The 19,364-nt window shown below is 39.6% G+C and overlaps 1 protein-coding gene across 2 annotated transcripts in view; it reads left to right on the top strand.

The window, feature by feature from the left end:
- Positions 1-19,364, top strand: part of dock1 (dedicator of cytokinesis 1) — a 178,365-nt gene that overhangs the window by 52,166 nt on the left and 106,835 nt on the right. For both annotated transcript variants that reach the window (XM_018761113.2, XM_018761112.2), the window contains exons 24-27: positions 385-455; positions 5,049-5,155; positions 13,164-13,291; positions 14,535-14,630. In XM_018761113.2, the coding sequence (XP_018616629.1) occupies positions 385-455; positions 5,049-5,155; positions 13,164-13,291; positions 14,535-14,630 (402 nt within the window). The remainder of the gene's footprint in view (positions 1-384; positions 456-5,048; positions 5,156-13,163; positions 13,292-14,534; positions 14,631-19,364) is intronic.

Genomic DNA, 19,364 nt, shown 5'->3' with positions numbered 1-19,364 from the left:
TAACATGTTGTAGTTGCCACAAGGCATCATCATTGTGATCATTCTGGGGGAGTGGGCGGATGATTTCTGAAGGAAAATTATAGTGTTATACAAATCTGCCATAGCATGAAAGGTAAAAAATATGGGTGTGATTAACTAGAACACGTCATCATGTTTGACCTTTTGCCGAATACACGTTTAGTTCTTGAACATTATCATTCTAGTGTTCAGTTGTTTCATGTTCATTGAGGCTTTATTGAGATGACATGACGATTCTGGGTTGTTTTGTGTTTTATCTTTGACTAATGAAAATTAAAGGCATTCTCTTTTTGTAAATGGAAGGGAGACACAGGGCTTTGAATTGGATGCTTCAGCCCTGCATAATTGCATTTCCTGTCTCCCCAGGGTGCTGCTCTGAAGTACCTACCAACTATTGTCAATGACGTCAAACTAGTTTTCGATCCAAAGGAGCTCAGGTAATTTGTGTTCCTGCTTGTTTTTCAATTTTTTTTTTCTAAATTTTAATTGCATAATATTTAGCCTCACTGTTATTGTGGTTATTTGCCACTGAGTAAGTGGTTTCTGATCACTCTTCTCTGATAGTCCTCTTCAATTTTTAATTTTTTTTTTTTAAAAAGTATATTAAATGTCAATATATTTTCTAAATTTTTTTTTTTTTTTTTCTGTGGCCAATTTGTGTTCCCTGAGAATCCTGGCATAGCTGACCAGTGAATGGCAATATACCACTAATGAGAATCTGCTTTACTAATTTTAAATTCTTCGATTTTCTTTACATGGGGGGGTGGGTCTACAGAAAGGTTTTTTGAAAATTTAACCAAATTTAAATTGCTTACATTAAAATTTATTTCACATGCAAATTGAAAGTCTGAGTAAGGCAGAGAGTTAAAGCAAAATTGATAATTTAATTCTTTTTAGCTTTTTTGGGCTTATAAATTAACCTGCTGTAATAATTTTAATGTCTCCACAACTCTTTCAAAGTGATTAACATGTGCCTTTGCTGCTGTTAAATAGCCGATTTGATGCTGTCTTCCCGCAGAGTGCCTGACACGGTTAATTATTGTGGTGTCTCATTTTCGTTCGTTTATAGTTCAGCTTCTCCAGACGTTCCCATTGTAGACAAGGGATTGGCTGATTGCTATCAGGTTGCTGTGGAAACCTGAGAGAGCTGCTCCACAACTGTGTCCAGTCTAGTGGTTAATTTTCTTTGACATGAATATGATTATCATGCAATTACATTTGCTTTATAATTAGAACAGATTATGTTCAAATAGTAGCTCTGACTTTGTTAAAGGTTGCAGTTCTGCTTGGTTAACAAAAATCACATTGTCTTGCCTGTCTCTAGTTTTAAAATGATAAATGTTTGTGTTTTTTTGGATTCAATTTTTTAAAACTTTTATTTTCGGTACAAAAATAATTATAAATTCTACATAGTGAAATAAGAATATATTTTACAATTCTCTTGAGGGAAGGATTTTTTTGCATTTAATTTTTTTTTTTTTTAATTTAGTCTTAGATGGATGTGTGGACTTTTTTTTGTCTTCTACTTCCTGTATTGTGTGTCCATTTGAGGCCTACTTTTTAAAGCACCTCTGGTAGGCAGCTGTTGCTATTCCTGTTTTGTAAGCTTTTCGGAGCTGACGCTCACTTTTCTAAACTTCTGTCATGCAGAAAAGGAGGTGACATTCTCCCCAAAGCCTGCTGGCAACTCTGACCCAAGTGTCCCAAATTCAGAAGTACAGTGTTCTACCAAGAACATGTCTTTTGGGTTTACAAGCTTGTTTCTTTGCACTGTTATGTGAATCACAAAATTATAGTTTGTTAAAAATGCTGAATGCCCTCATAAATTGAACATGAGCAGTGCACTTTTTTTTTTTTTTTAACAAGAAATTATACCTATGTTGTATTTTTCTGTATTTACTCATTTAGCTCACAGTGTATTCCAATGCCACATGCAGTGTTAAGCTACCTACAACTATTTATACATTTATACAGCTGGGTAATTTTACTGGAGCAATTTAGGATAAATACATTGCTCAAGGGTTCTACAGCAGTAGGCAAAATTTGAATGAGCAAATTTCAGACCAAAAGGCACGAGCAATAACCATTATGCTATCAGCTGTCCCTTGCTCTCATTCCAGTGTTGACTTCGGGTGTCATGGTCCTGTTATTGCTGGAGACCAAGATGAAGGTCTTCTCTGCTCTCAATTAGTCAGGAGTGGAATAGCTTGTCTTGGGTTTCAAAAAGTTTTTTCTCAGTGGGGGAGCGCGGTGGGTCCCGCTCTCTGGTGGGTCTGGCGTTCGAGTCCTGCTTGTGGTGCCTTGCAAAGGACTGGCGTCCCATCCTGCGTGTGTCCCTTCCCCCTCCAGCCTTGTGCCCTGTGTTGCTGGGTTAGGCTCTGGTTCGCCATGACCCCGCTCGGAACAGGTGGTTTCAGACTCTGTGTGTGTGTGTGTGTGTGTGTGTGTGTGTGTGTGTGTGTGTGTGTGTGTGTGTGTGTGTGTGTGTGTGTGTGTGTGGGGTATTTAGTCTGTGAACAGCAGCAGATGAAGGGAAGATCAGCAGATTTGAGGCAGGCTAATCTCAGAAGTGAAGTCAGGAAATTGGGGAGACATTCCAGGATGGGGAAAAAGCCCTGGCATCACTAGATTTTCATGATTTAGTCATAGTTCATATCTGCAGAGGTCACCTTAAAGTGAAGGACACTGAAGAACATCAGATTGTGTAAACAGCATTCTTACGTGTTTGGTCTTGAGGGCATCTTCTGTGCCTCTCGTCTTGTTATTTTTTGCTGAAGTAGTTATTTGGATTGCACAGCACCTCCCCATGTAGGAAACAGGCACTGATGTTCTCAAGGAGCTGTAGGAATGTAATTCTCAAGGACCTGACCTGTGCACCCATGTTGTATCATGTCACATAATCGTTTATAACTCTGTTCTTTTTGACATATAGATGTCTCATCTTTTTATTAGCTACCTTGTTTGGGAGATGTAGGATGAGTCAGTGAGCTGTCCTTTGATTTTATGTCAGTTTTGACGCATCAGTTTCCTATACAAGACCTATGGGTCATTGTTTTTTCAAAAAAATTTAAATTTCTATTTATTTATTTATTTAAAATTTACACTTTGTAAACTGTTCAGCTGGGTGGGTGATGGAACACAATGAGAAGGGATGCGAAAACCTGTTTGTATATTGTGAACTCTGCTTGTTCCTCTTTTGTGTGAGACTTTGCTCCTTATGACCAGTTCCATGATCACAGGGGTTTCTTCAATGACCTTCATGCTTATAAAAATTCTGTAGTGACTCTGTCTCTTACTTTACCCTCTACTCATGTGTTTATGGTGTTGCTGCAATTTAATGGCAGTCAAAGTTCATATCAGCATAATGGAGAAGTGCTTTTGAGACAGTAAAGGTAGTGATGTTTTGGAGTACCTTCACGTTTTAGCTCTGCTAATGGAGTCTTAATATATTTTGCTGCCGCTGTGCCATAAATTTAGGCTGCATTGTCAGAAGCTGAACCCAAAACAACCTTTTTTTCATTCCTCATTTGCTTACCAGGCAGTGCCCGCTTCCAAAGGTGTTTGAGTCCGGGTGTCCCACTTGCTGTTCCATGCAGATTTTTGCTAAAATTTTCCTTCATAGCAATAATCAATGCTTAAGGAGGATAAAACATGAGACGATGTACTCTTGCCAAAATCACCACCTGCCCAGCTGTCTCTACAAATGTCTGCATGGGAGAGATTGTGGGTTGGATTGATTCTCTTCTTCCTGAACCAACGGTTTTCACAGAATGGGGAGAGCTTTTGCTCTGTGGCAATGTGCTGTCTTTACCTCAGGCCTGTGACAGTAAGCCTAACAAAGGTTCTACTAGAGATGTGACTCATGTTGCCATGACCCCCAGTCGTTCTCTGTGAATCCCTGGGACTCATGTAGGCTCTTTCCACTTACATCAAGATGGAGGAATAACAAGAATTGTGATCCTGCTATAGACTGTAAACCTTCAGCTCTAACTGGTTGTGACTTGAAGGCTAATCACACCTCATAGATTGTTCACCTTTAATGGTTTTTTCGTAGATTGTGTTAAGCATGAGTGTGCTGTATTTTGTTTTCTTATTGAATTTTTCTGTTCAAAATTTTTTTCTTTTTAACCCGGGTGACACGGTGGCACAGTGAGTAGCGCTGTTGTTTCACAGCGCCTGGGTGGTCTGAGAGAACGTGGGTTCAATCCCCACTCAGTCTGTGTGGAGTTTGCCTGTTCTCCCCGTGTCTGTGTGGGTTTCCTCCGGGTGCTTCGGTTTCCTCCTACAGTCCAAAGACATGCTGTTCAGGTTCCCCTATAGTATGTGAATGTGGTGTATGAGTCTTTTGAAAAGCACATCTAAATAAAATGACAGAAAGCTTATTGTATTGGGACAGCTGTTAGTATAGTGGTTAGAGCTACTTACCTTAAATTTCTCCAGTAAAAAAAAAGAATTAGAAACCCACTTGTATAAGTGGGTAAATAATTGTAAGTTCCTAAACATTGTAAGTCACTTTGGAGAAAAGCATCAGATACATGAATAAATATCATGTCAAGTGGATTTTTTTTTTGTCATTCCTCTGTATAGCTTGTACGCAGTGGAACGAAATATCGTTTCTCCAGGACCATGGTGCAACGCAGAACAGTACGCAAAAGTACATAAAGTGCAAATACACAACAGTGTGAGATGAGTGCAGGACAATAAATATACAGTACAAAACAGTAGATATACAGGATGATACACAGGGCATGGGCTGTAAACTGTAAACCGTTTTGTAGTGTAGCCGTAATAAGTATTAAGTAGCAGCAAAAAATGAGTTCCATAATAGTCTAATGCAGTTTTGTAAAGAACGGGTGTGCAGTGGTATTGAGTCATACTGGGTTAGCTGTTTGAGGGGTTGTAAATGTATATAATGTATCCTAGTACTCACTGTTAATGCCTGTACTATGTTGAACCCCTTTTAAAATGCTCAGCTGATGTAACTGAGCTTTCTGTATGTAAAATCTTTTTTCCCCCCTTTAATCTTTCAGCAAACTGTTCACTGAATTCATCCTTAAAGTTCCACTGGGGCGTCTGGTGAAGCAGAAGCTGTACTGCATGATTGACATTGTTCACAGCGACCTCTTCACTCAGCACGGTAAGAGCACATTGACCTCCTCCCCCAAACGCACAAAACTGTCTGTCCAGGGACATGGTGCACATGCGTCAACATAACTTATTCGGCGCATGAAGACAGCGTGCTCAGTAATCCGTGTATCTAAGCTGCCTGGTGAGCTTCCATATCAGGAGAACAAACAGCTTCGTGATACACTTGCTTTCTTTTTCTTTCTCTCCTCTGCTAAGCCAGTGTTCTCCTGTATAATTCATGCTGAACAGCTTTGTGCAGTAGGTGCGACTTTAACAGTGGATGTTGCCTGGAGGTACATGCCAATCTGGGAAACGTTTTTGCGCAAATTCAATGGTGCGGGAAGACAGTTGTGTTGGTGGCAGAGTTTGTCGCATTGATTAACCAGAGGTCTGTGAACAGTGAAACAGCTTTGCTTTTGGGCTCTGGACCTCTGTGCCTCTGTAAGGTGTTGATCTTGGTCTCCACACGTGTTCTCTGGAAGGCAAAAAAGGGAGCCTTTGGCAGGAAAAGTGCAGCTGTGACTCCCAGAGCAGACTGAGGTCTGCATGCCCTCAAAGCACAAGCTGCTTTGTGAGGGATGAAGGGATGTTGAAGCCTCAAAACCACCTTTTTTTTTTTTTTTTTTTTTTTTTTTTGGAGTGCAGCATGTAAACCTCAGTCAGTTTAATAATGAAACTGGTAGACCAGGACTGCAAGTTGGAATACTCAGAATATTTGCACAGATTCTCTTTTTTTTTTTTTTTTTCCTCCTTTTTTTTGTTTTGGTTTGAGTGTGTCATGTTTAAGAAGGAATTATTCATCCTGATAAATGTGTTTATGTTTGGTAAGGATTGATCTTTTTCCCAGAAACTGTTTTTGTAAAATCTCTGGACAAAGGCATTATCTTAAGTAGTAATAAGTGCTTTATGTTTTTGTTAGTCTTGGTATGGAGTTAATAAAATGATACCATTAGTTGTTTAACTGGCACTGAAAAGGTGTGTAATTACAGGCTGGTGCCCCTTTGGGATGGCACAGGTTTCATATCCAGTGAACGTTTGTGACTGTAGATGAGTGAGAAGAGGCCATGTTTTTCTGTTTTATTTTGAAATATAAATCTATGTTTTAGTTGAATTAGAATATGAAGTCCAGTGTAACATTTTCTGTTCTGTAACTTTGACATAAGCTTTTTTTTCTTTTGAAATTGAGATTTTAGACACAACTTCCTGCAGAAATGACCAGCTGTGCTGTCACTCAGTACATAAATGTGATACCATTTTTTCCTTTATAATTGAGTCTTTTGGAGAAGGCATGAGGATCTGGCACAGTGCTTTCATTTATGTTTTCAGTTTTTTATAATATAGGCATCCCCTGGGAACATCCTCATAGTAGATGTCCAGGAGTTTTGGTTTTATGTTAATGATTTTTTTAAATAATAATCATAGTAATGATTTTGTGAATTTTTTGAGAGGCCCTCAGTACAGGTTTATTTTACGAATTTTTACTATGTATTAAAAATCTGGAAAAAAATGCTGAAAAACTGGATGTTTTGTACTGCTCTATCAATCAGTGTTTTTCATAAATAGTGAAATACCTCTGATAGTTTATCTCTCATTGTTAGCTAATACTTAGCTGCTTTCAGTCTTGCAGTAAAAACTTGTGTGTGCAGAATCAGCTAGTGTTCCCTTTGGTGTGTAGCTTATCTTGTTTGTATTCTGTGCCCCTCTATTAGTTTATCGCCATAAGGTGTTTGTCTTAATTAAACTGCGACCCCAGCTGGTCCTGTCGTGGGGCCTTTGGCATTCCAATCCCAAAGTGAAATGTAATGCTGACCTGTGAGCATCTGGACACACAGTTGGAAACACCCAGATAGTTATGTATCCTTCATGTGTGATAATCTGTTGGTCTTGTTGGATATTTCTAAAATAAAATATTAAAATGTGACATGGCTTGTATCACCTCAGATTATTTCTTAGATTTCAGCACAGCAGGATTCCTTTACACAAACTTTACATGTTGTGGTAGTGGCTCTCTTTTTTTTGGGACCCAGTTTGCTGGTTATGGTATGTGTAGATCCGCAGCTACCATAGCTCCCAACGTGAAGAGGGTTGTGTAATGGTGCTGAGGATTTTTTGAAAAAGGATATTAAATCCTGGACACGTCTGACAGCGCCAAAGAAACAGTTACTGTATGCTGCGCTTCTCCTTTCAGGGGATTAATCAACACAAAAGACATTTTTCCAGAAATATGTATTGTTCTGTTCTTTTTTTGATGGCCAGTGTAGCAGTTTATTTTTGTTTTTTATCGCTCTGTCTGCTGTTTCAACATGCTTTAACCCCCTTGAATAGATCATTGTCTTTGCTCTCTAGTCACCAGTGTCTTTAATTGTTAAAAAAAAAAAAAAAAAAGAAAGCCACTGCTCCCAACTTCTGGAAGCAAATTGTTGAAGAGCTCATGCACAAAATTGTAAATGTCTAAATTGGACCTTCTGTAGTGTTGCATATTGGAGCATTGATGTATGACTTTGGTTATGTAGTTGGTTTGAAAAATTGAATTTCTAATCACAGCTTGGCTTATTTTGATGCCAGCAGAGACTTTTCCCTTGAGTAGGCAGGCAGTGTTATATTGGCCTGAGTGATTCTGAGGTCACGGGAACTGTAATGTGCTGGTCTGCAGAGCTGTGGCCAGCCGTAAATAAAATTGTTTACCAAACAGGATGTGATGGATCTTCTTTGTGAGTTTTCCTTGTAGTGAAAATAGGTTTTCTCTTCTGTCTCTGTTATTAGGGGTGATGTGTTTTGACATTGTACTGCCTACATCTTGGGATTTAATGTTCCTCTTACGATTACAACTTCTCCACACTTTTTTTTTTTTTTTTTTTTTTTAAAAAAAAAATAAAAAATAAAAAAAACTTCTTGTCCTGTTCATGAGACTGGGTGGGATACACCCTGGATATGACACCATTTCCTTGCAGGGAAAACATAGGAACACGCAGCAGACAATTTGCTTTCTCCAGGTTACTTGAATTGCTTGTCTTTGCATTGTGGGTGGAGATTGGTGTCAGAGCACCTGGACACAGGGAAGATATACAACCTCTTCACAAATTGAGCCTAGTTTGATCCTACACCTGGACAGCCTAGCACTACTTGCTGCACCACCATCCTGCATTTATAGGCAGTTACTGGAAAGCTTTGAAAAAGGTTGCCCCCTTACAGAAAAATGTCTTGAAAAACCAAACCACCTGATGTATGGATGAGTGACCCAGTGTAAGTAGTGTATCTAGCAGTGTAAGTCACCTTGGTGAATAAGTTGTGTGGGCTCATAACACTACACAGAGTTTATTGGAAGTTGCTTTGGAGAAAAGCGTCTGCTAAATAAATGTAAATGTAACAGTGATCAAACACATCTGACCTGAGCTCCATTTGAAATGAATCAGGGCATGTTAAATAGAAAATCTTTAATTTAGAATGTGTGCATACTGGGCTTGTCTGCCTTCATCAGCATAAACTTGGAAAATGCCACTTTTTTTTTTTTTAAAAAAAAAAAAAAAAAAAAAAAACACCCTACTGATCTGATACAACACAGTTGGACATGGCAGCTCCTGTGTGGGTAATCCTTTACTTAGAAGGACTTGCTCAAAAAGCAGTATATAAAATGAGATACCCTTTGGGTCACATAATGGGTATTTGGCTTGATGAATCAGTGTTTTGTGGTTGCATTACTTTTTTTTTTTTTTTTTTTTTGCCTCGTAAGAAATGTTGGAGGTGTGATCCCAGCTTAATAGTCCACTCTTTAATGGGGTGATTTTGCACAACAAATTTGTCCTGTTAAACCAGTAAGCCCTGTATCAGTCAAAGTTTTTTGAGTCTGCTACCCCAAATGACTAGCCTTTTTGTGGCATGGTGTATGCAGGTGCAATTGGGACTAAGAGTTGCTTTGTTACTCTGTTTGTAATCTGAATGTAATGCGGATTGGGAAAGTCACTCATGTTCAATTCTAAGCGACAATTAGTTGTGTAATGTACACCGGTAAAAATGGAGGTAATAGGCTAGGTGACTATACCTCAAGAGTTTCTATATTTAATTCCCTGCTTGCTGGTTAAAGGTACTTTGTCCAAAGTGCCTGCAGAATGGATTAATGTAACATAAATGCTAACAGGAAGTATATCAGTCTCTCTCTCTCTCTCTCTCTCTCTCTCTCTCTCTCTCTCTCTCTCTCTCTCTCTCTCTCTCTCGCAGAAATTGTGCGCACGCCTGAGTGTTCTGAGTCCCCTTGCAGGAGTTTGCAACACATTGTAAATCAGAAAACACAATAATAAGCTGTGACCAGAACTAGAACATGGTGTTTGTGCTCATCTGTTACGTGATTTTTTTTTTTTTTTTTATGCTATACATGACACAAACACACGAATACACAATGCAAATGTAATACTATGGAATAATAATTAATAATAAGGGATTATTTTAAGAATATAAAAACTATATGCCGTATGTTATTTAACTTGCGGTGCAGACAACAGCTCCATATGAGCCAGAGCTATAGCGTGAAGATGGAGGGTGATGGAGATACGAGCTCAAAACTGGTAGATGTAGGTGTCAGAGGATCATCTACAGCTTGTTTACCAGTTCTTTGCTTCTCCATACTGAGAAACTTAAGATGTTGCTTACTGCTTGTGATTACTGTCTTTCAGTGCATTGGGTGATGCTTTGGCACATAGTTTGATTAGGTCAACTGGCTCTCTTTTTTTTTTTTTTTTTTTTTAAAAAAAAAAAAAAAAACCTGAATAAAGTTCACTTGAAAGTTTGTGAGAGACTGTAATGAGCTTTTATTCTTACATCCTTAAACCTAGCACCTCTGGGCCTGGTCATTTCTGCAGGAGCCTTTGGGCATGCATGTTTGAAAAATTGTATTGCTGTTTCAGTTCTGCCTTGGAGTGAATGTCCTCAGATTAAACTTCCAGCTACATTTAAGGAACTCATTCCAGTTTACTTCACAGTAAAGGTTAACTAGCAATGTTATCACTTGTACTGTAGCAAAATCATCAGTTGTAGGAAAGAGGCACTGAATAAACTATCAATGCAACATTTAAGTGATAATCCTTTCAGGATGGTCCTTGAGCTTTGTGAAACTATTTATTCTGTGATTCTTAAAGGCATGGATGGCTTACAGATTTTCTTCAAGATGATTCAGGATCAGTTGAGATCCCACCATAATTTTTTCCTAACTTTCTCCATGTTGATTATAGCATCGCAGAAACATCTGCAAATGAACCTCTGAGCCATACCTGCGCTTTAAAATTAGACTACCAATCTTCTCAAGGGGGGTGCGGTGGCGCAGTGGGTTGGACCGGGTCCTGCTCTCTGGTGGGTCTGGGGTTCGGGTCCTGCTTGGGGTGCCTTGCGATGGATTGGTGTCTGGTCCTGGGTGTGTCCCCTCCCCCTCCAGCCTTTCGCCCTGTGTTGCCAGGTTAGGCTCCGGCTCCCCAGCGACCTCGTATGGGACAAGCGGTTTCAGATGGTGTGTGTGTGTGTGTGTGTGTGTGTGTGTTAAATCTGGGGATTGCTCCATAAACCACGTTATACATCTTTGTGCTGTGACCTTGGATACAAGGGATTTCCGAATGACAGCCCTACCATAAATTCTAGGTTTGTGAAGCTCAGAACATACTGTTTTTGTTGAGACTGGGCCACTGAGCTGCTGATTAAATCTCTGGTATTTTTTGAGGCTGTGCTTTGGTGGCATTTAGCAACTGTACTGTGAAGTCTGTCTATTCCTGTTGATGACTTTCAACTTGTGACCACTGTTCCTCTTTGCCAGTGCAGTTTGGTCATGTTTGGCAGATGCTGCATTATTTTTCAGACTGTTCCCATTTGACAAATAATTCTGCAGTGGATGTGACCAATGCACCTACAATTCGGGCACTGACTATTTGGCCTCTCTGGAACTCTTCGTTGGCACAAGTTACTTTGAAAACTTAATCAGTGCTAATGGTGCTAATTGTCAGACCTCCTTTATGATTGACAAATACTAATTGGCAATCAGCCCAATATAACTCACCTTTGCATTTTTGTTTGTAATTGTTACTTCAGACTCATGTGGTCTATGTTATTTTTGTCCATAACCTGTACATCAGTATCTGTCTCCAGGTGTTTTTTTTTTTTTTTTTTTTGCATCATGTTGACTTAGTCTCCTCCTTGACCAATGAGCTATTTCTGCACTCATAATCTATTACTGGACTCTCAGAATCAAGCATAGTCCTTTTGTTTAAAAGGGAGCTTCCATGATGATAGAATTACTCTGTGACCGAGTGTAAAGTGATTGTGATACTGTACTTTATACTTTGTAACAGTTTTGTGGAAACAAAGGACAGTTGGGAGAGAAGTAGGTATGTAGTAGTTTACTTTGTTTTGTGAAATAAACCATTCTAGGGAAATAAGTTCTCATTTTTGCTTTTACACATCTTTTTGTTTACTACATATTTAACGCATCTGGAGAAGTATTGGTGTTTTAGACTGTTGTTTCATCAAAAAACATCTATTGATATTAAGATCATGGAAAGCAAATTAAGAGCTTTAAAGTACGTACAGAAATTGATTTGTTACCATTTTGTAATAATGTTAAGGGTCTGATGCTTTCTGGCATAGCTCAGCGGTAGCTTGTGAGTTGCTAAAAGAGATCCATACTTGTGCTCCTACCAGAAATTGATATGCTACAAAAGCACTGCAGGTTGGAAGTTTATATCTTTGGGGTGTGAATTGAGTATGGAACTTATGTGCCTGAATTGGGAGTCCCTTGTGGAAATGTCCTCTGTTTGGAGTGTTACTGTTACTGAATTGGTCCTCTCTTATTACTAATTCTTATTTAGCTGATGCATTTGTCCAAATGAATTTACAATCCTAGATAATCAAATTTCCATGACTTTTTGATGACTTTCTAATTTTTGAAGCAGGCTAATTACACTTTATCAAATCTTATCAAATCAGGGTAATTATCTTGATCAAGGGCACTACACAAAGAGGGAAAGTTGAACCAGAAACTTTGAGGGTACACGGCAACAGTCCTAAAAACTAGTTGAACTGCTCACTATTTGCAACCCTGCTCACCTTCCATCTACAGCATAGGATGGTGCTTCATGGTTGCCTTTTGATTACTTGAAGGAGTTGGCTTTGTCATTACCCACCACCCTCTTTTCCAGGACTGGATGGTCAGTTGTGCCTAATGTTTTGCCAGGTGCTGCCTCCTAATCGAAGCAGCCCTTGGCCGCTGGCATAATTATCGATGGCAGCCTTCCCATTGTTTGTCCCTCTGGGCTCTGGCCTTCATTTACCCATGGTGCACTTAGACTTGGGAGGCTGAGTTTAATGAAAAATATGGTAATATGGCATTGACCTCATCTGTTACTCACTCACTGAGCTTTCTTACCAGTTTCCTGCTTACCATTTAATTTCAGAATTTTTGAATATCTATATAATTGACTTAGAGCAAGCAATTTTTCTGCAGGGATTTCTTCACAATTATGTTAATTATCCAAGCACAGCTAGACAACTTTAACACAGTCATGATATGCATTTAATGTATGTGCATTTTCATTCCTTAGATCTGACCATTGTTTATCTGTGTTGTGGTCCTTCTCAGAAATATATTATATTCTAGAACAGCATATATATTTGTTTTCCAACTCCCCTCCAATTAATCTTAAAATGTTAACCCATTTATACTGATTTACACATTTATATGTAATGGCAATTTTAATTTGATCAGTTCAGGTTAGATACCTTGCTCAAGGGGTACTACAGCCATAGGTTAGATTTGAACCTGGGGTTTTTTAAGCAAAGGCAGAAGCTCTATCCACTTTACTACCTGCTGCCCCAAATGGGTATACGAGTACTAAGTGCAGAGCAAAGGCACAGTTGCCTGTACCCAGGTTTTAAAGTAACATTGATTTTCCTTGTTGTGTTAAAAAAAAAATGAACAAAAAAATCTGCAGGCCTTGTGGTGGTAAGTGTGTGATATTAACTTGATTCCCTCACCCTATGTACAGACTGTCGCGAGATCCTGCTGCCTCTTATGGCCGAGCAGCTCAAGTTTCACCTGGAGAAGCAGGAAGAGCTAGAGGCTTGCTGTGAGCTGCTCAGCAACATCCTGGAGGTGCTGTACAGGAAAGATGTGGTCAGTACCTCCAGTTCCTCATTTCTCTAACACGACTGAACACTCAGAACCTAAACCTTTACTGCACCAGCATGGAAAAACCTTTGTTTTGATAGCTGTTGTGTTATCTCCCTGTCTTAATCAAAGTAATAGGCTGACAGCCTTCATATTTATTATATTAAATAGGTCGCCGAATAGTTCTGACATACCATCAATATTACCTGCTTAGGGGGTTTTGCCTTGGTTATTTATGCTTGAGTTTGTAACGCTCCAGTTTCAACTGATGTGATGGAAAATCCTTTCTTCACAGTTCTTGCAGAGCAGGGCCCAATTCATTGCATTAATTTGAACATAAAGATGACATCTCTAGCAGTTTGGGGAGCAGTATGCACAGAAGTGAAGACATTTGTGAATTTTTAATTTCCCTGCATACCTGGGAAAAGTCCCCTGCTTGTCGGCTGCACATGGAGACTTGATGACACACGCAGAGCAGAGATCTGAGACCTGCTGGGTCTGTGCGCCGACAAAACGAGCTGAGGCAAAGTTTGTGGAGGCGACTGAAATAGCAGCATGAATAATTGAGAGGCATTGAGGGTAGGGGGTTATGGGGTATGCTTTCGCTTCTGATGGAATCTTTCCCTCATTGGCCCCCCACCCCACTAATGGACTGGTATCATGAGGCCACTCGGCTTCACAGCATACAGTGGCCCCTGGAAGAGCCCCTGTAATCATACTCACCGAAATTGAAACATGTAAATCTTCATTCTTGACGTCTGATCCCCCGATGTGATAAAACCCAGTGTGTTTTGCAGACCAGTTTCTGGCTGCCGCTGTTCTTCTTGTGGGACTGGGATTTAGGGAGAGCAATTTTCCCCGCAAGTGGTCTGCTGTTTTCTGCAGTTATCAGTTTTCTGTGCAATTAAAACAACAGCAAGGCCAGTATAAAGTGATGGTGTAACGGAGTCATTGTTTCTTCCGTGTCTCTGAAGGGGGGGTTGCGTAGATTCATTTTCACAGTATGTGACATGCATGTAGACTAAAGGGGTTATGGGCTCAGAACCAGAGCGTGCCATTAAAGGCATGTATGCAATGGTGAGGAAGAGTTATACCAAAATAGTGATTTAAAGAATTAATTTTTACATGTTTTGAATGATGGAGTTACTTTACTTAAAATGTACAGGTGCATTGCGTCCTGGACACACCATCTGTCTCATACCCACCTCTCTGTCCCATCCTATGCCTTCCTCATACATCCAAACTCAAGGGACCCACACAGTGGCACGTCCAGATCATAATGGAGAAGCTGCTGAGGACGGTGAACAGAACAGTCATCTCTATGAGTCGAGACTCCCCGCTCATCGTAAGTAGCACCGGTTTACTCTGGAATGGGGTTGGATGGGTGTGGACTGGTTGGAATGGGATGGGATGGCATTTTGGGGGAAGGTGACTTCTGGTTTCCTGTGATCATTGAGGCAGCGCATGTTGAATTCCCCCAAGTTTCTGTACAGTAATCAAAATCTCCTTTTAATCTTTCCTGGTTTTTTACTGAGCCTGAGACCTCACTGATCAGTCATGGCATAATTTGCTGTCTCCCTGGGTCTCTCCCAAAGCATTCCTGTGTTTTTTCAGTACAAACAGCAGTAGCATGGACATTGGAAAGCCTCTCTTGCATGTGGCTCTGGGTAACAAACTTAATATTGTTGCTGTTTCAGTGCTGAATGGCTTTCAGAGGAGACATAATTGAGAAATTTATTTGAGGTACAGCATTAGGAAAGGAGCCCTACTGAGTCAGTCTTTCAGCTGGAGCAGAAGTGGTACAAATACAGTGCTGACATACAGGCCTCTCTGAGGGACACCTTCCAAACACTCAGTGATCACACAAGGTGACGTAAATTACTAGGAACGTAATCAGGAATCGTTGATATAAGCTTTATGTGGTCCTGCTAGAGGCTCTGTCATCAGCACTCTCCACTGTACATTTGAATTTGAAATTCTTAATTTGAATTTCTAGCAGCATGCTTTTCTTCTGCTTGTCCAAGCCCTGTGTTTTGTCTGAGTATATTTGTGTGATGCACAGGACTGATTTCTTACTTTGTGCAGGTAACATTTCATTTTGCGGTGCACTGGCCTCCTTACTGACTCAAACTTTTTTGCTCGAACTGTTGTGGTGCTGTGATTAGGACCGGGTGGTGGCAGTAACTTATGGTGGGCTTTGCTGCAAAGCACGCTGATCCTTCATTAAAGTATCTGTTGGTTACTCCTCCATATCCTGAGCAGCAGTTATAAGTAAAAGTGTACAGTCTTGTCGGTTGTCTGTCTCCCTCTTTTGCCCACTCCTTATAAATTTCAGGTTGCTGAGTGCTGCTTTAAAGTATTGCATTTCTGGTAGTCTGTTAGTATTTAGTGATCAATAAGACCTGCCTGATTTTTTAAAGGGGAGTGGATCAAGTTAAAATTCAGCCTGGATGCGACGTGACCTCAGTTGTAAGTACCATAATGACGCCCTTTTGTGAACGTGGCGATGGTGTGGTAGATGGCACAGCCTGTGCTCAGGACACCTGACCTTATTCTCATGGGGTGGCTCTGCTTGCCCATTTAGATTCATGCAATAACTTTGAAATTTAGATATATGCATTAACCCCACTTCTCTTCCCTCTGCATACTGTGCATGGAGAATTTAGATGAGTGATCATTATGAGTCATACCGTTGACGTAAAGAATTTGCTCAACTCGGGGCTCAGCGACACATTTCTGGCGATATGAGTGATGGCTGCGGGGTTTTTTTCTCTTTTTTTTTTTTTTTTTTTGTGGTCTGGTTGAATTCTAAATTTTTTTTTTTAAAGAAATTATTTAGTTGTGCGTTTGTGCTAGTGCTCCAGAGATTTACCGTGACATTTCCGTATTCTGCTACATTATACAGCAGTGCTGTTCCTTACTTTTGCATAGTGAGTCGCAGCTTTCGAACTAGAGTCCCATGGAGCTCAAATTCAAATAGCAATCGGGACTTGTAGCAGGCAGCATTGTGGCTGTAAACCCCAGAATTAGCGTGTGTGTCACGCACTCTGGCACTGTGCTAATAGAGACTAAGTCTTATCTATGTTAATTTACCAGACATTCAATGTAAGCTTGATCTCATTCTAAGCCCTGCTTTGATGGGAAACCGATATTTATCATTAGCGGCCTGCTGAACTGTGGTGTATGTTGTGCTCTTCGAGATGCCTGCTGTTGAATCTCAGGTCGACCCCATTACACAGCTGCCCCCTTATACCTGGCTCCAGTCTCTGCATTCTCATATTACCTTTGTGTTCTGCTGATGTCCCTCAGGTCAAAACTACCGCTATCTCTACCCAACTGCCCCTCCCTTCCTACTCCTTCTACCTGTTGTGCTGATAGTAGGCACATAGTAGGTGTGATGTTTCATAATCCCTAATGAACATTTAAGGCTAAACAAACAAATGACATGCTTCTTCATTAGTACGCACAAGAAATGTTTGATATTTGTAAATGCCTCATGCTATTGCTTCAAATTAGTTGAGTGCCACCAAAACTTTTCTGGGAACTGTAAGGTATGACCTCATATTCTTACAAGAGCACTGGTGGCATCACCATCCTGAAAGGTAGTAAGCCATGCCAACACAGCTTACTGTGGTTAATAGATGGTCTGCAGTGTGGTAGTGTACCATCATGAATAGTCCTCTTCCACTGGCCTTTCATCTGTTTCCTGTTGCTAGCTAAGGCTAACATAATGAGAAGCAGGTAGCGCAGTAGTTACAATGAAACATTTAATGTCCAAATGTTGCCCAGTCACTTCTTAGGTGAGGCCAGGCTGTAGATTTGCTCCTGGAAAATGACCATATGTATTAATGGCTCTGGATAAAAGCTTTGGCTAGCTAACAAAATATAAATAATAAATAATGCACCTGCACCGCAGGGAGATGCTGCTTCTTTTTATCTGCATGCAACCAAAATCTGGTCTTTTTAGTTACAGTTTTTAAAGCTTTCTGAACTCACATCTTTCTCTTTTGAGAATACTATTAAATTCATGGTTTTGTAAGCCCACCTGTGCATTTTATTTTGCCTGAACACAATGATTTGCATTTTTGAATTGTTTTGCTACCCAAAGATTTTCTTTTTTTTAAAAAAAAACCTTTGGTACTCTTACCAAAACTTTTCAAAGAAAAAGTATTGAGTTCTGATGGCATAGTTATTTTGTTTTGCATTAATGACAGGGACAGCTCCCTCCCCCCCCTTTTTCTTTGTGCACAACTAGTTGATGCATTATGCATAACCCTGACCCTAGTTGAGCTGCTAGTATTGTATATGTTGTCCAGGGTGAAGTTCTGGACAAGGAACTAGTTGCTCTTTTAGAGGGTTTAGAATAACTCTTCTTTCAAAAAGGATTTTCTCTTTTCTGGATGTCAGTTGTCTTGCTTGGAAACTGGCTTTTGGGCAGCTCTGTGCGTAACATGGGCCACTGAGAATGCTGTCCTGGGACATCCAGCAGAGGTCAGTGGCAGACACATTCCCACTCCATTTGAGATCTGGACTTGGACAGCCTGTTTTTAATGTACCTGCTGACTATTGTCATCCTACAGGTGAGTTTCAGTTTCACCAGCTCCGCGGGGAAGCGTGGCAGAAGATCAGGCGTCACAAATCTGTGCGACATTGGCAACATCTCTAGCACAGTGCAACCTTGCCGTTGTGCTTTGTTTCAATTTGTTTTGATACATTTGCAAATTACTTTAGATTCTGTTCACATTTTATTTTAAATAAATGCTTTCCTTAGACTTATAAACAGTATAAAATACACAATATTGCACATATTAAATCAATTGCACTTCTTTAAGGTACAGATATACATCTACATCTCTTTATGCTACAGTAGTTTGAACTCATAACCCTCTCATGTACAGAATAGAAGTGTAATTCATTGTGTGTTGGGAAGTTGTCATGGTCTCTTCACGATCACCAAGTGGTTAACTATTTCTGGCCAGGAGTATTTGTCAGGATGTGTTCTTTGTTTGTTTGTTTATTACTTTTTAAAGTTAAGATTTACTTGGCACCGTTTTTGACAGTTTAGCAGAGGAATCCTTTTAGGCTGTGTTTTGGGCTTCATTAGTTTCTGGGACAGTATCCTCTACTAGATGTTGACTAATTGCAAAGAAATGTTAAATGTATAATTGTTAAAAAAAAAAAAAAAAGGAAATATTAATTTTCTTCTAATAAATAAAACAGATTTGTTGGGCTACTGTGTGTACACTTTGCTTTTTGCCTTTTAATGGGCATTGGGACAGTTGTTTATTTCCTTACTGCTAATGCTGAGTTCTTGGGTTGAAGACAAGGTGTCATGTATGTAGTATCCAATACATCTTATTATGAATTTACCTGGTTCCTAGCGAGCACAAAAATGAACAGAAATCTAAATAAATATGTAAAAGAATTGAATTTTCCCTTTTATTGGGTTTCTTAGATTTGTTTGAGTTCTTGTCATAGATTTCTTAAATAATACCATCACGTCTGACTTCACTTTTAGTCATTGGTGGCTGAAGTGTGGGTTCAGCCCCCAGGGCTTGGTATAAAAGTTGTTTGTTTTAGTCTGTGCACTTTCTTATGTCTATGTGAGTTAGTTTGCGTGACAGTGCATGTTCTTATATTAAACCTTCATATCCACTTTAAAAGAAATGGCTCAAAACACTGTTGTAGTATGCATACTACCGTATTCAGTGTTTCCGTAGTGATGTATTGAGTCATTTTTACCAAAATACTGTACAGTTTATAAATTATTGATACATCTCACTTCTGATAAACTAATAAACTCTTAAGTGAGACTTGATATGTCATCTAAAAAATCACCTTGAGATTCCTACCTTTACAAGTATTTATAGAAAAATAACTGCCTTTTATTAATTCCTCCAGTTGGCCAGAAACAGCAATTCAAGAGCATATGGAGACTTCTTTTTTCCCCAAAGTAGTAGATTCCAGTTTCCACATGGTTTTCACTTTCTTTCAGTCCAAAGTAATTCTAGAGGAAAAAGTATTAATTTGGCTCACTAGGAGTAATAGAAGAGATCTCGAGCAATTCTTTCTTCCATTT

The sequence above is a fragment of the Scleropages formosus genome, chromosome 24 (assembly GCF_900964775.1).
Source record: "Scleropages formosus chromosome 24, fSclFor1.1, whole genome shotgun sequence".
Taxonomy (NCBI): Eukaryota; Metazoa; Chordata; class Actinopteri; order Osteoglossiformes; family Osteoglossidae; genus Scleropages; species Scleropages formosus.
The sequence above is the reverse complement of the archived record's forward strand: the minus strand, read 5'-3'. Positions and strand labels throughout refer to the sequence as shown.